Genomic DNA, 16,561 nt, shown 5'->3' with positions numbered 1-16,561 from the left:
TCCTGTTCTCTTCTTTCCTGAAGTCCTCCTCTGTCTGTAAATATCGTCGTTTAAACTCTTCCCGCCTTTTATGGTGATTATGTTTCCCTCTGGGATGCAGCTTCTTAACCCCGCCCACCGTTGCCACCTGTCTGGTCCTGACTGGCTAAGGAGCGGTCAATCAAAAAGAAGGAGGTGGAGTCCACTCTGAGATGCTGGAGGAATGAAAATCTGACTCTTTTCAGATGAAGATTTGACTCTTTTCTGCTCATTTGCATACAGTGTGGGACCACTGAAAAACGGAAAACTAAAGCTACAGAGCTTACTTAGAACATATTTATAGCTTAGATGACAATGATTTTTCACCCACTTTCACCAGGTATTGCTGGCTTTATAGCTAAAATGCTGGTGACAGGTTCCCTTTAAGGCAGGTTCATTCCACCGAGAAGCTACGCACCACTTCCTAAAGTCAGATCAATACTCCTCAACAGGTCTCTTACCCTGACGTAAGGTCACCAGCTGACTCTCTGCAAAAGCAGTCTTGTCAGTCTCGTCATAGATGAGTCCGAGAGCAGAAAAGAAAAGATCAACGGAGGAAAGTTCAGGGGCGTCAGGAGCCAAGGAGAAGGCCCATTCTTGGGGCCCTTCCTGGAGCCGGGACATAATTATACCCACCCGCTGGCTCTCAGAACCTGAGGAGTGGGGCTTTAAACGAAAATAGAGCCTACAACTCTCCCAAAGGGAGAGAAAAGTCTTCCGGTCCCCTGAGAACCGGTCGGGCAACTTGAGGTGGGGTTCAAGAGGTGAGGTGAGGGGCACTACCATGGTAGCATCAGGCTGGTTGACCCTCTGAGCCAGGGCCTGGACCTGTAGGGAGAGACCCTGCATTTGCTGAGCCAGGGTCTCAAGGGGGTCCATAGTGGTGTCAGGGACCAGGGTAAACTAGGTATTGGCTTGTGATTATGTAATGACGGGGGTGGGGAGACAGACAAGTGAGCCCTAATCTACCCACCACTCAGTCCCTGTCTACTTGCAACGACCCGCCCTAGGCGACGGGGTACAACTGGGCGACGGTCCCTACGCTCAATAAGTGCACGACAGACAAACAGACAAGGGTACACAGAGCTAGGGGGAGAAAGGGCAGTTTCCCACGGCAAAACCGTGAGCAACAAGAGAAGTGAACAAGCCGAGTCAAACCAGGAGAGTACGAGGTGCCAAACGCAGAGCAGAAGAGTAGTAAACAAGCCGAGTCAAACCAGGAGTGTACGAGGTACCAAACGCAGAGCAGGAGAGTAGTCAGCAAGCCGGGGTCAATATGAAGCAAGGACAATGGTACAAGAAGCTGCAGCAGGACCAGGAAACCAAACAAGAAGAATCACAAGCAAAGGAGGAACAGGAAAGGCAGGTATAAATAGACAGAGGGTGGGGGCTAGCTCCGTCTGGCCAGGCTGTGATAGGTTCTCCCACTCCTAAGCCTGCCACCCTGAGTGGTGGAAGATGGAGTCAGTCTCACAGACATAGAAGCAGGTGCAGACTAATTATCTATGGGCGTTAACCCCGAAGCTGTGCCTGGCAGATCCTTTAAACACGTGCATTTAAAAACCTCCCTATCCAATCCCTAATGCTCCAGGAACCAGCAACCGCGAGCAGGAGGAGAGGCTCGGGGCACAAGCAGAATGGAGACGCTAGCAGCCACGAATAGCAGAAGGACCAAGCCACCGGCAGATAAGCGACTCGGCGGCAGGGACCGCTGGCAGGAGCGGCACCCACCACGGGTGTTACATTGTACAGATCCATAATACATCATCCTTAGGCTTCTATAGGTCTGCATTGTACCTCCATGTGCTTTCAATTCTACTTGGAGGCCCGCGGAGTACCGAAGGTTTCAGTTTGCCATGGAAAAAAAAAATCAGGCATGACAAAAAGCAGTGTCACTCCTGCAGAAGCATAGCTTAAAGTTCTTGACCCCCAATGCAAAATCTGTAACAGGGCCCCATATCTACCATGTGCCATGTGGCATATTTATGCCAAAGCTCACTAATGCCATACAGCAGGGCCAGCTATAGGGGTGCATGAACTGTGCATAACCTGTCACTTACTAACATGGACACCCAGGGCTTCAACCCCCCCGATTCCACACTTGGTGCCTAAACCTATGAAAAGGTAGCTGCTCAGTATGTAGCTATATTCACTAGCTTATTGACAAGACAGTGTTGCTTGGTTGCGTTATGGCAATGTTATTCGGGCATTGTTACATAGTTACATAGTTAGTACGGTTGAAAAAAGACACATGTCCATCAAGTTCAACCAAGGGATGGGAAAGGGGAATGGAAACATTTCTACACATAGGAGCGAATATTTTTTGTTCTAGGAAATTATCTAAGCCTTTTTTAAAGCCATCTCCTGTCCCTGCTGTGACGGCTCCTGCGGTGACTATTCCATAGGTTCACAGTTCTCACAGTAAAGAAGGCTTGTCCATGCCTCTTTTAATACACGACAATATCTTGCTGGCCTTTGAAGCAGCTGATTGACACTGCATGCTGTTATTTAGTTTATGATCTACAAGTACACCCAGATCCTTCTCAACAAGTGACTCCCCCAGTGTAGCGCCCCCTAGGACATATGATGCATGCAGGTTGTTGGTACCCAGATGCAGAACTTTACATTTATCTACATTAAACTTAGTTTGCCAAGTGGATGCCCAAACATTTTGCAATTCACGAACATCTTCCATAGACTGAACTATATTACTTAGCTTGTATGACTATATTATTTGAGCACTGTATAATTGTATTATTTGGGCACTGTATGATTGTTTAATTTGAGCACTTTATATTTGTATTATTTGAGCACTGTATTTTTGTATTATTTGGGCACTGTATTTTTGTATTATTTGGGCACTATATAATTGTATTATTTGGGCACAATATAAATGTATTATTTTAGCACTGTATGAGTGCACACCGCGTTCCAAATTATTATGCAAATGTTATTTTTCGCTGATTTTCCTAAATAGTCGATGCAAATGACAGTCAGTATAATCTTCAATCCATCAACCGTTGGAGTATAATGCGAATTTTATTGAACAAATCTAATGATAACAGATTTTTTTTTTAGAAGTAAAAAACTCAAAATGCTTCACATTATTATGCACAACAGAGATCAAAACATTTTAAAGGTTGTAAAGAGAACTAAAATGTAATTTGTTGAATTTGCAGCATCAGGAGGTCATATTTACAGAAATCAAAAGCTCTTTCAATAAAAAAAAACTTAACAGGCCAAGTTACATGTTAACATAGGACCCCTTCTCTGATATCACCTTCACAATTCTTGCATCCATTGAATTTGTGAGTATTTGGACAGTTTCTGCTTGAATATCGTTGCAGGATGTCAGGATAACCTCCCAGAGCTTCTGTTTTGATGTAACTGCCTCCCACCCTCATAGATATTTTGCTTGAGGATGCTCCAAAGGTTCTCAATAGGGTTGAGGTCAGGAGAACATGGGGGCCACACCATGAGTTTCTCTCCTTTTATGCCCATAGCAGCCAATGACACAGAGGTATTTTTTGCAGCATGAGATGGTGCATTGTCATGCATGAAGATAATTTTGCTACGGAAGGCACGGTTCTTCTTTTTGTACCATGGAAGAAAGTGGTCAGTCATAAACTCTACGTACTTTGCAAAGGTCATTTTCACACCGTCAGGGACCCTAAAGGGGCCTACCAGCTCTCTCCCCATGATTCCAGCCCAAAACATGACTCCGCCACCTCCTTACTGACGTCGCAGCCTTGTTGGGACATGGTGGCCATTCACCAACCATCCATCTGGACCATCCACGGTTGCACGGCACTCATCAGTAAACAACACGGTTTGAAAATTAGTCTTCATGTATTTCTGAGCCCACTGCAACCGTTTCTGCTCGTGAGCATTGTTTAGGGGTGGCTGAATAATAGCTTTATGCACACTTGCAAACCTCTGGAGGATCCTACACCTTGAGGTTCGCGGGACTCCAGAGGCACCAGCGGCTTCAAATACCTGTTTGCTGCTTTGCAATAGCATTTTAGCAGCTGCTCTCCTAATCCTATTAATTTGTCTGGCAGAAACCTTCCTCATTATGCCTTTATGTGAACGAACCCGTCTGTGCTCTGAATCAGCCACAAATCTTTTTACAATACGGTGATCACGCTTAAGTTTTCTTGAAATATCCAATGTTTTCATACCTTGTCCAAGGTATTGCACTATTTCACGCTTTTCGGCAGCAGATAGATCCTTTTTCTTTCCCATATTGCTTGAAACCTATGGCCTGCTTAATAATGTGGAACGTCCTTCTTAAGTAGTTTTCCTTTGATTGGGCACACCTGGCAAACTAATTATCACAGGTGTCTGAGATTGATTACAATGATCAAAAGAGCCCTAAGACACAATACCATCCATGAGTTTCATTGAAAAACTAATAATTAAATGCTTATGACACTTAAATCCAATGTGCATAATAATTTGGAACACAGTGTATTATTTGGGCAATATTTAATTGTATGATTCGAGCACTGTATGTTTGTATTATTTGAGCACTGTAGGATTATATTATTGGGGCACTGTGTCACGATCTGTGGGTATGTGGACCCACTGGGCCGTACCGCCGTAGCAGGATAGCAGCTGGCCATACAGAGTACCAACGCAATGTCTATAGTTCAAGTAAGGGTACCAACTATCTAAGGCACAGGAACAAGGTAGCACGGGATACAGGATAGAGGTAGCAGGTAAGGGAACACTGGGAACTGGAAAACACTAAGGGACCATTTGCAAAGACTAACACGGGTAAAGACAACAACGCTCAGCCAATGAAGGAAGGGGCAGAGCCCTTCTTTTAGTCCAGGGTGAGTATGGGCTAATTTACTGATTTACTTCATGTGTGCGCGCTGGCCCTTTAAGGTCGGACACGTGCGTACACGCGCACACTAGGAGACACAGTATAATGAAGCGGAAGTGAGCGCTGGCATCTCCTGAGGAGGAGATGCGGGCCAGCGCTCACAGATCTATGGCTGCGACCGTCGGGAGGTGAGTAATCCCGACGGTCCGTGTCTATGGGCGTTACACACTGTATGAGTGTATTATTTGGGCATTGCATGATTGTATTATTTGGGCAATATATGAATGTATTATTTGAGCACTGTATGTTTGTATTATTTGGGCACTATATGAATGTATTATTTGAGCACCTTATTTTTTTATTATTTGAGCACTGTATGATTGTATTACTTGGGCACTGTATGAGTGTATTATTTGAGCACTGTATAATTGTATTATTTGGGCACTATTTAATTGTATTATTTTAGCACTGTATGTTTGTATTATTGGAGCACTGTATGAGTGTATTATTTGGGCACTATATGAATGTATTATTTGGGCACTATATGAATGTATTATTTGGGCACTATATGAATGTATTATTTGGGCACTATATGAATGTATTATTTGGGCACTATATGAATGTATTATTTGGGCACTATATGAATGTATTATTTGAGCACTGTATGAGTGTATTATTTTGGCACTGTATGATTGTATTATTTGGGCACTATATAATTGTATTGTTTGGGCACTATATGAATGTATTATTTTAGCACTGTATGAGTGTATTATTTGGGCACTGTATGAGTGTATTATTTGGGCACTATATGAATGTATTATTTGGGCACTATATGAATGTATTATTTGGGCACTATATGAATGTATTATTTGGGCACTATATGAATGTATTATTTGGGCACTATATGAATGTATTATTTGGGCACTATATGAATGTATTATTTGAGCACTGTATGAGTGTATTATTTTGGCACTGTATGATTGTATTATTTGGGCACTATATAATTGTATTGTTTGGGCACTATATGAATGTATTATTTTAGCACTGTATGAGTGTATTATTTTGGCACTGTATGATTGTATTATTTGGGCACTATATAATTGTATTGTTTGGGCACTATATGAATGTATTATTTTAGCACTGTATGAGTGTATTATTTGGGCACTGTATGAGTGTATTATTTGGGCACTGTATGATTGTATTATTTTGGCACCGTATGATTGTATTATTTGTATAATTGTATTATTTGGGCACTATATGAATGTATTATTTGGGCACTGTATGAGTGTATTATTTGGGCACTATATGAATGTATTTTTTGGGCACTATATGAATGTGTTATTTGCGCACTGTATAAATGTATTACTTGGGCACTATTTAATTTTATTATTTGGGCACTACATGAATGTATTGTTTGGGCACTATATGAATGTATTATTCGGGCACTATATGAATGCATTATTTGAGCACTGTATGGTGGTATTATTTGAGCACTGTATGATTTCATTATTTGGGCATTGCATGATTGTATTGTTTGAGCACTGTAAGATTGTATTATTTGAGCACCATATGAATGCATTATTTAGGCACTGTATGGCACACCTTGAGGACCATCGATAGAAAGTGCTGCACAACGCAACAACCAGCCTTATGTTGGCCCTGCCTTGCACAGATAAAATCTCTAACATAGCCGACCTCATTTTTGGAGGGTATCTACCAAGCGTTGAGCAGAGCCAGCCATTATTCATTAGATCAAACAGGAGAAGTTTAACTTGGCCTTGATGGATGACAGTTATCTAATGTTTAAGGGTAGCAAATATCTCAACTTATCCCAATTCCGGCTCTAGCTCCAGGATGGTTTGGCAGCAGGCTTCCCCATTCTTCTATGAACCCCATAACAATGGTATGGTCTGCTTTTTTGGAAAGTATATCATATATTGTAACTCCATCCAAACTTATTACGCATGTAGTGACATATTCTTTACTGGGCACGGAGCTGATGGCAACTACCCATATCAGATCATCAATCACTGATTACAGCAGATATTACAGTGAGACACCAATCGCCTGCTCCTCCTCCTGCAGAGACTGATTATATTTTTTTGTTAGAAGAGTCCCCTAAAATAAGCTGATCAAAGGCTATCTGTAAGCTGAGACCCCAGCGATCAGCTGTAATCCGTGAAGGATTTACAGGTGTACAATTCCGCTGTAGCACCACCACAGGTTCAATTCTGTATTACATGTTGCTCGTTGAAATCAATAGGCTGTTTGTTGAATGCTCTCCAGTGAGAGGAACGCTCTTTGTATCTGCTCCCCGTTCCAGTTAATAGATGGGGATTACAAGTGCAGAACTCTCTTCAATTAACTCAGAATGCCCTAATAGGGTATTTGAAATTGGGTTCTCTAAATCTGACATCCCCTTTAAAAAATAAGTCTTCTTTACTACAAGTTAATCTATGTGAGCTCTCCGGTCACATCCAGAGCAGCAGTTAGAATTCCACTATTCCAAGATGTAGCCATCTTTATCTTGACTTTTGTCATATTAAATACACAGTGGCAAGAAACTTTAACTTGACTTTTTCAATGACTTTCCAATGACTTATGTTGTGCGATATCATGCTGAAGCAAGTTATCAGCGTCAAGATAAACTTGGCTACATCTGTATCTGTACGCTCAGTTGCATTTGCAATGTTAGAGATGTAGTGTTTACTACAGGACCTCCATATATGCTGCTGGGGCTGCACAGGGCTGATAGATTCCAAGTGGTAGCCAACCGATTGTGAATGCAGCTCTGGATGTGACTAGAGTATAAGATTGTATGTTATAAGATCAGTACCCAAACAAAGCCAATGATATATTCTGACTGATTCACATATATTCAATGATATATTCTGCCTGTGTTGTTGTTTTTTGTGTGTGTAGATGGCAGTAGATGACTTTTCTATTATTCTCATCCTGTATTCAATCCCAATTGACAGTTCCTGAAGCTTTCACTCGACAAATTATCACATTTCAAATAAATCAAAATATATTTTCTGCAGCTGAAGCTTCTCACTTACACTGAATATATAATTAAAAGCAACACTACATACATTCATTTCTATAGGAGACTGCCTCCGTGACATCCCTGCGGTGCGGAAAGGGATTTATTAACTCTTCTTTCACCAATACAGTCTCCCTCTCAGTACGCAGCGGTCCACAACTTACAGTCTTTCTTGTTCCTGCACCTTTTCCCCCTGGTCTTGCTTAAAGAGACTCTGTCACCACATTATAAGTGCCCTATCTCCTACATAAGGAGATTGGCGCTATAATGTAGGTGACAGCAGTGCTTTTTATTTAGAAAAAACGATCTATTTTTACCACTTTATTAGCGATTTTAGATTTATGCTAATGAGTTGCTTAATGCCCAAGTGGGCGTGTTTTTACTTTAGACCAAGTGGGCGTTGTACAGAGGAGTGTATGACGCTGACCAATCAGTGACCAATCAGCGACCAATCAGTGACCAGTCAGCCTCATGCACTCCTCTCCATTCATTTACTCAGCGCATAGGGATCCTGTTAGATCCTTATCTGCTGCCTTATACTAACACATTAACAATACTGAAGTGTTTAGACAGTGAATAGACATTCCACGGGATGTCTATTCACAATCTCTGCTCTTCGTTACTGTTTCTATGGTAGTTACAGCAGAGGAAGCGCAATCTCGTTGTAACCTGTCATTTACAGCGAGATCTCGCGAGATCACGCTTCCTCTGCTGTAACTACCACAGACAGAGTAACGAAGTGCAGAGATTGTGAATAGACATCCCGTGGAATGTCTATTCACTGTCTAAACACTTCAGTATTGTTAATGTGTTAGTATAAGGCAGCAGATAAGGATCTAACAGGATCCCTATGCGCTGAGTAAATGAATGGAGAGGAGTGCATGACGCTGATTGGTCACTGATTGGTCACTGATTGGTCAGCGTCATACACTCCTCTGTACAACGCCCACTTGGTCTAAAGTAATAATACGCCCACTTGGGCATTAAGCAACTCATTAGCATAAATCTAAAATCGCTAATATAGTGGTAAAAATAGATCGGTTTTTTTAAATAAAAAGCATTACTGTCACCTACATTACAGCGCCGATCTCCTTATGTAGGAGACAGGGCACTTATAATGTGGTGACAGAGTCTCTTTAAAATGGACTTAAAACAAGTCTGTGCAGCATGGAGAGGCAGTCTATTGTAGAAGTCCTGTGACCTTTTATGGTTCATGTAGCTGCATGTACTATTATGGTAGTCACCAAAACAGGAAGCCAAGTGGTTGCTAGGAAAGCTGAGCACACAGCGCTTGTAGATTGCTCTAAGAGGAGGCTACATGAAAAAAACTGAACATAGATTCTGCCGTGATATGTGCAAATTATACTGATGCATCCAACTGGAGTTACTGCAGTGTTGTAAGGGCTTGATGATGTACAGTGAACTCTTAAAGGGGTATTCTATCTTTAATTTAATTCTAATATGCATGCGTTTAAAATACTGCTCACATACCAGTTGACTCTGCACAGTCAAATGGTATAGTCCATGGCTGTGTCTTACGCAGTGCCTCCATAGGCTAACTGAATAGGACTAAGCATGGTATTGATCACCACCACCCCCATGCACTTTGTGCCCCTTGGCATTTGGAATGGAGTTATATGACTTAGGTGGGGCGCTGGATCACATGACAAGTGCAAATCCCTGGCTCCATGTTTAGTCCTAGTCAGCTAGCCAATGGAATACCCCATCATAAACATTTATGGCATGTCCACAGGACCTATATCAAGGATGGTAGCCCCATGACCCTCGTCGTGCTGGTGAGGTGGCCGATGGCCCCCGGATCCAGGCAGAGAATAAATGAAAGAGGCAGCATGTATGTTTCCGTAACTCCCATAGAACAGATTAAAGAGAGCCGCGTGACCACCTCTCCATTCTCCTCCTGGATGTGGCGGCCACCTTACCAAGTGGGACAGGGATCGGGGAACCTCGTTCTTGACATAGGTGCGGTGCCCAGAGCTAAGACCCGCATGTATGAGACATATACGACATATCCTGTAGATATGCCATAAATATCTGTGATGGGAATACCCCCAGTTTCATGTAGGGAGAAAACATTAGCCCTAAGAATTGAAGAAGGAAATCTAATGCGCAGGTTCCCATATTCAGTATCGGCAGTCCTGCTATAAAGTTTCCACTGATCGTATTATATCTTGGATTATTTTGTTTTTCAGATTTGGTGTCGATGCATCACAACTATTTACAATTATTTTGTGGTGACCAACTTTTTCTGGATGTTCGTTGAAGGCTGCTACCTCCACACGGCCATAGTGATGACTTACTCTACAGACAAGCTGCGGAAGTGGGTCTTCCTTTTTATAGGGTGGTGTAAGTAGGAGCTTTACATTTGTCAGAGGAAACTGTGACCTGCTTTCTGTTTATATATATGTTATAATGTTGGCGGCTTGTTGACTTTGTAATTCGTTTCAATGGGGTTTGAGTCTTACCAAGGCAACATCTACATGGGTTTTACATGATCATGTAGGCTTCCAGTTTCGTCCTGCACTCCAGGAACGTTCTTACATCTTTTATGAAATTGCCCCTAGAGCATCTGAGATATAAATTGATTGTGAACCCCATTGTGGGCAGGAACCCATGTGAGATCACCCTCTGTACAATTGGTAAATATGTACCCAACTTACCATAAATTCGATGACCTGATTGGCAATCCTGTAGAATTGTCTCCTTATAAACAGGAGTTCTATTTCGAAGGAGCCAAAGGAACTAATCCTCTTGAAACACACTTCGGAGGACCTTTAGTTATAGAAACAAAAATTATATCATACATTTTGAGTATCGATGTCTGATCCCCTACATAAGCGGTTTTAGTGACTTTAGTCATAGTACCAGTAGAAGATACTGTAATTGACCCCTGGCTAGTAGACATCATGGGACACATTTCCTTCTTCTAGGATTTTTTTATGGACCAGTAATAACCATCAAGGGTCCAGCGGTTTAATCCATGGTGGCTTGTTACCCTCCATCCTAAGTAGCCAGCCAGACAGCGTTGCCCCTACAGTACTGATGGTTCTAGTAATGCCCACCCTCCTCTCCAGGTCCGGCCCACATTACTGTATTTTTCTGGCAGTTAGGAAGTAGCTGGTATCCAGAACCATTTCCTTCACCTCTTGGAGGTCCATCCTCCCTTGACCACCAAGAACATGTAGTGAGACGGGTTGCAAATGGGGCACTTTCTTTGAGTTTCATTACAATGTATGATAAGATGACTACGTTTAGGAATAGATTTTATGGCGTGGATGGTGGAGTACCAAGTGAAGGTCAAGGTCAAATGAGTGGTCAAAGTGAAGGTTAAAATGAGTGGTCGTTTGGGGCTCATACACCGAGCGATATGTGGCCAATTAGTTACAAATCAGCCTTCTTGGCCATCAAAATAGCTTTGTGTATAGCTACCATAAGTCGTTACTTCATGTGAATAGTATTAGGCTAGAGTCTAATTGAGGCCTAGGACGTTCAAGCTGCACCTCAAAATGCTAAGACCCAATGTGCTCTAGCTTACTAGTACAGTTCTCTATGTATCCCATGAATCCTGACATACAGTGCCCACTGAATATATAAGATGTACCCTTACCCCCCCCCCCCCCACCCCATGGATGTGGTCTTCAAGGTCAGCTTTTGGGAACATTATATTGGAGCATTGACATGCTTAATATAATCAGTGCAAACCAACAGGGAATTCCCATCATGGGGGCTAAGGTAGTGCTACCGGCAAGCAAATTAAAAAGTCTGTGGTTGTTAAGCAGTACATCCTTAGCAACCAGAATGTCAGAGCTGAAATGGCACTGTCATGACAGTAGACAAGAAGACAAGTCGCCTGGCAGTAGTCATTCCCTTTCTCAGGTAGTAATATTAATCAGAGTGGAGATTATAAACTCTAGAAGGATACAAAGCATGTACATTAATCGCTTCATGATCACCTTTCATCATTAAAGGGGTTCTCCACTTTGGACAATCACTTCTTGCTTGAAGGGTCCCCTGACAAAGCGCTGCTAACAAGGGGTCCTGTTGCTGACCCTCCAGCAATTAGCTATTCTCTGTTGGGAAACCTGTCACCAAGTGTTTCATTTCCCTGCAGCGCCACCGGAGGGGAAATGAAGCATTGCACTGTTTCTACTGAAATCAATAGGCTATTAGTGTCATTCAGGACAGGACAGGTCCTCGAGGAGGACAGACGAACTGTTTTTTCTTACCTAGACAATCCATTTATGGGGTCTTATTCCACAGTACCACCTTTTCATGGCGGTGTAGAATGAGCCCTGCATAGGTGTCGCCTGCTGCTCTTGAGTGGGCGCGCCGCTGTTTAATGACAGCCCAGCTCCAATTGTAATGGCTTAGATTGGAGTAGTCATTAATCCCTTTGATCACTGCTATCAATAGAGATCGATGCATGATCCAAAGGGGTCTTAACCCTTTGGTTGGGTCACAGGTCACCGGGACTATATGTTGTGGTTGTTTGAGTACTATATGGATTTTTTTTTTAGCCTTATATGGTGTAATTCTTTAAACACTATATAATATTCTGTGAGCACTATATAGTATTATTGTTTTGGCACTATATAGTGTTATTATTTTATCACTATACGGTGTAAATCTTTAAACACTATATATTATTCTTTGAGCACTATATAATATTATTCTTTGGGGATTTATATGGTATATTTTTTTGGGTACTATATGGTAATATTGTTTGAGCACTATATGGTAGTATTCTTTTAGCACTATATGGTGCCATTCTTCGAGCACTAGATAATAATATTATTTAGGCACTATATGGTATTACTTTTTGGGTACTTTAAAGTGTTATACTTTTGGAACTATATGATGTAATTCCTGCCATATGGTGTTATTCTTTGGGTACTATAATGTTATTCTTTGGGTACTTTATGTTATTATTACTTGGGCACTATATGCTGTTATTTTTGGGCCTTATATGATGTGATTATCTAAACACTACATGGTGTTATTCTTTGGGTACTATATTGTGTAATTTCTTTAACACTTCATTTGCTATACTTTTGGCCCTAAATTATGTATTTTTTTCCATATGGTCTTATTCTTTTCGCAATATATAGTGTAATTCTTTGTGTACTGTATGCTGTTGTTATTTGGGCACTATATGATATGATGTTTTGAGCACTACATGATGTTATTCTTTGGGTACTATATTGTCTTATTATTTTAGCACTACATATTCTTGGGCACTCTCTGGTGTTATTCCTTGGGCACTATATGGCCTGAACAGAATATTTTGCCTTGGGGCCTCCACAGACCTTAATCGGTCCTGGATAGTTGGTGTCTAAAGTCAATTGATCATCGCATGACTGATATGGTCACAGGGACTTTCTGAATCGCACTATGCAATCCCATCACAAGTTTGTAGCCGAATCAACTAGATTGTCTCAGCCATATGTCTCAGCCATTGTCACCAGAGGAAGCACAACCCTGGCCGCGATCCTGCATGACATATGACTGCAAAGCATCAAATATAACATGCCTAAATGGTTACAAGCTAGAATACAGCAGTAATCATTTTATTAGCTGACAAACACTAGGAATCTTCCATAATGACTGCGCACTAACTTAAGGCACGTTACTTCTCACCGCGCCTTCATCTTATCCGCTTCCAGAAATGGACCAGATCCAAATTCATTTCTACTTAATTCAGCTCAGTCGGCACCTCCAAGACTAAGCAATAAAAATGTGGAAACTGTAATTACAGTCTCAGGAAATTTGGGATTTACTTGTTTTTATGTACTTACTAAAAAAAAAGATTAATATTAGCTACAGTTAAGCAGAATGAAGGCAAATTATCAAAGGGGTTTTAATTGCAGCCAAATGTAATGTAAGATTTTAAAGGGATTGTTGACTTTGCACAATTCCTACTTGATAGAAGGGTTTATTGACAATAAGTAGATTACAAAGTGTCTCCCTTCTGGGAAACCCAGCGATCGGTTGTAATATGTGAGGAAACCTGTAAGTGTTCAATTTCCCTGCAGCGCCACCACAGGAGAAAGTAAGCATTACACAGTGTCAATTCATATCAATGGGTTGTCTGTGTATTACAGGACAGGTCCTCCAGAGTGACAGGCACTCTTTTTAGCCGCTCTTTACTCTAGCCAATAAATGAGGATCAGCAACAGAGGACCCCCCTCTATTAACTCAGAAATCCCTAATAGAATGTATGAAAATGGGTCATTAAGGATGGTGTGGGCATAAATATTATAGACGCAAGCACTATGGGACCCATCAAGAAGTTGGCGGGCAGCACAGGTTCACCCTAGCCGGCTCCTCCATTGGTGGTGTACATTTGTGCAGAGCTTTCCCTCCGCATAGCTGCCCTCTTGTGCCATTTTGTGGTGGGGTAAACTACACAAGGTGAATCACAGGCTTTCCTACTTTATCTCGTACAAGCAATCATCAGTGGGGTCATGACATCAGCAGCACATTTGTTACAATATAAAGTTAATTTGTTACAATGTATCAGTGCAGGTAAAATGTGTCAGTCTGGAGTCCAGGCTGTTAACCTCAACAAGGATTGTCTAGATTGCATTCAATTCTAACAAACTGTCAACTGGGGAAGTTTTGGGTCAGGATGGGGTTTCACCCTCTGGATGTAAAAAAAATAAGGTTTCAATTCACTGGCAGCAATCATAGATCTAGAAAATGGTCAGAATTTTAAAGACAAAAGTCTATTAGAAAATTGTAGCACGTAAAGCATCAGGTACATAATCCTGGATGACCTCATTAAGTGCATTCGATTGTACTCAATGGTAAAGTGCTGCGGTATATGTCAGCGCTATACAATGAAAAGATTATAATTATCATTATATATAAGTGTATAAACCTGCAAGACTCACTGTCAATAATATATCTATCTATCTATCTATCTATCTATCTATCTATCTATCTCATATCTATCTATCTATCTATCTATCTATCTATCTATCTATCTATCTATCTATCTATCTATCTATCTATCTCATATCTATCTATCTATCTATCTATCTATCTATCTATCTATCTATCTATCTATCTATCTATCTATCTATCTATCTATCTATCTATCTATCTATCTATCTCTTATCTATCTATCATCTATCTATCTATCTATCTATCTATCTATCTATCTATCTATCTATCTATCTATCTCTCTCTCTCTCTCTCTCTCTCTCTCTATCTATCTATCTATCTATCTATCTATCTATCTATCTCCTATCTATCTATCTATCTATCTATCTATCTATCTATCTATCTATCTCATATCCATCTATCTATCTATCTATCTATCTATCTATCTATCTATCTATCTATCTATCTATCTATCTATCTATCTATCTATCTCATATCTATCTATCTATCTATCTATCTATCTATCTATCTATCTATCTATCTATCTCTTATCTATCTATCTATCATCTATCTATCTATCTATCTATCTATCTCTCTATCTATCTCTCTATCTATCTATCTATCTATCTATCTATCTATCTATCTATCTATCTATCTCTCTATCTATCTCTCTATCTATCTATCTATCTATCTATCTATCTATCTATCTATCTATCTATCTATCTATCTATCTCCTATCTATCTATCTATCTATCTATCTCATATCCATCTATCTATCTATCTATCTATCTATCTATCTCATATCTATCTATCTATCTATCTATCTATCTATCTATCTATCTCATATCTATCTATCTATCTATCTATCTATCTATCTATCTATCTATCTATCTATCTATCTATCTATCTATCTATCTATCTATCTCTATCTATCTATCTATCTCATATCTATCTATCTATCTATCTATCTATCTATCTATCTATCTATCTATCTATCTATCTATCTATCTATCTATCTATCTATCTCATATCTATCTATCTATCTATCTCATATCTATCTATCTATCTATCTATCTATCTATCTATCTATCTATCTATCTATCTATCTCATATCTACCTATCTCATATCTATCTATCTATCTATCTATCTATCTATCTATCTATCTATCTATTTATCTATCTATCTATCTATCTCATATCTACCTATCTCATATCTATCTATCTATCTATCTATCTATCTATCTATCTATCTATCTATCTATCTATCTATCTATCTATCTATCTATCCCCTATCTATCTATCTATCTATCTATCTATCTATCTCTCTCTCTCTCTCTCTCTCTCTCTATCTATCTATCTATCTATCTATCCTCATATCTATCTATCTATCTATCTATCTATCTATCTATCTATCTCATATCTATCTATCTATCTATCTATCTATCTATCTATCTATCTATCTATCCTCATATCTATCTATCTATCTATCTATCTATCTATCTATCTATCTATCTATCTATCTATCTATCTATCTATCTATCTATCTATCCCCTATCTATCTATCTATCTCTCTCTCTCTCTCTCTCTCTCTCTATCTATCTATCTATCTATCTATCCTCATATCTATCTATCTATCTATCTATCTATCTATCTATCTATCTATCTATCTATCTATCTCATATCTATCTATCTATCTATCTATCTATCTATCTATCTATCTATCTATCTATCTATCTATCTATCTATCTATCTATCTATCCTCATAT

General features: G+C 40.1%; 1 protein-coding gene across 4 annotated transcripts in view; it reads left to right on the top strand.

Moving 5' to 3' along the window:
- The window catches only part of CRHR2 (corticotropin releasing hormone receptor 2), a 298,646-nt gene that overhangs the window by 248,325 nt on the left and 33,760 nt on the right, over positions 1-16,561 (top strand). For all 4 annotated transcript variants that reach the window (XM_075827784.1, XM_075827785.1, XM_075827787.1 and 1 more), the window contains one exon: positions 10,103-10,256. In XM_075827784.1, the coding sequence (XP_075683899.1) occupies positions 10,103-10,256 (154 nt within the window). The remainder of the gene's footprint in view (positions 1-10,102; positions 10,257-16,561) is intronic.

Source organism: Rhinoderma darwinii, chromosome 5, assembly GCF_050947455.1.
Source record: "Rhinoderma darwinii isolate aRhiDar2 chromosome 5, aRhiDar2.hap1, whole genome shotgun sequence".
Lineage (NCBI taxonomy): Eukaryota > Metazoa > Chordata > Amphibia > Anura > Rhinodermatidae > Rhinoderma > Rhinoderma darwinii.
This window is presented reverse-complemented; position numbering and strand designations above follow the sequence as displayed.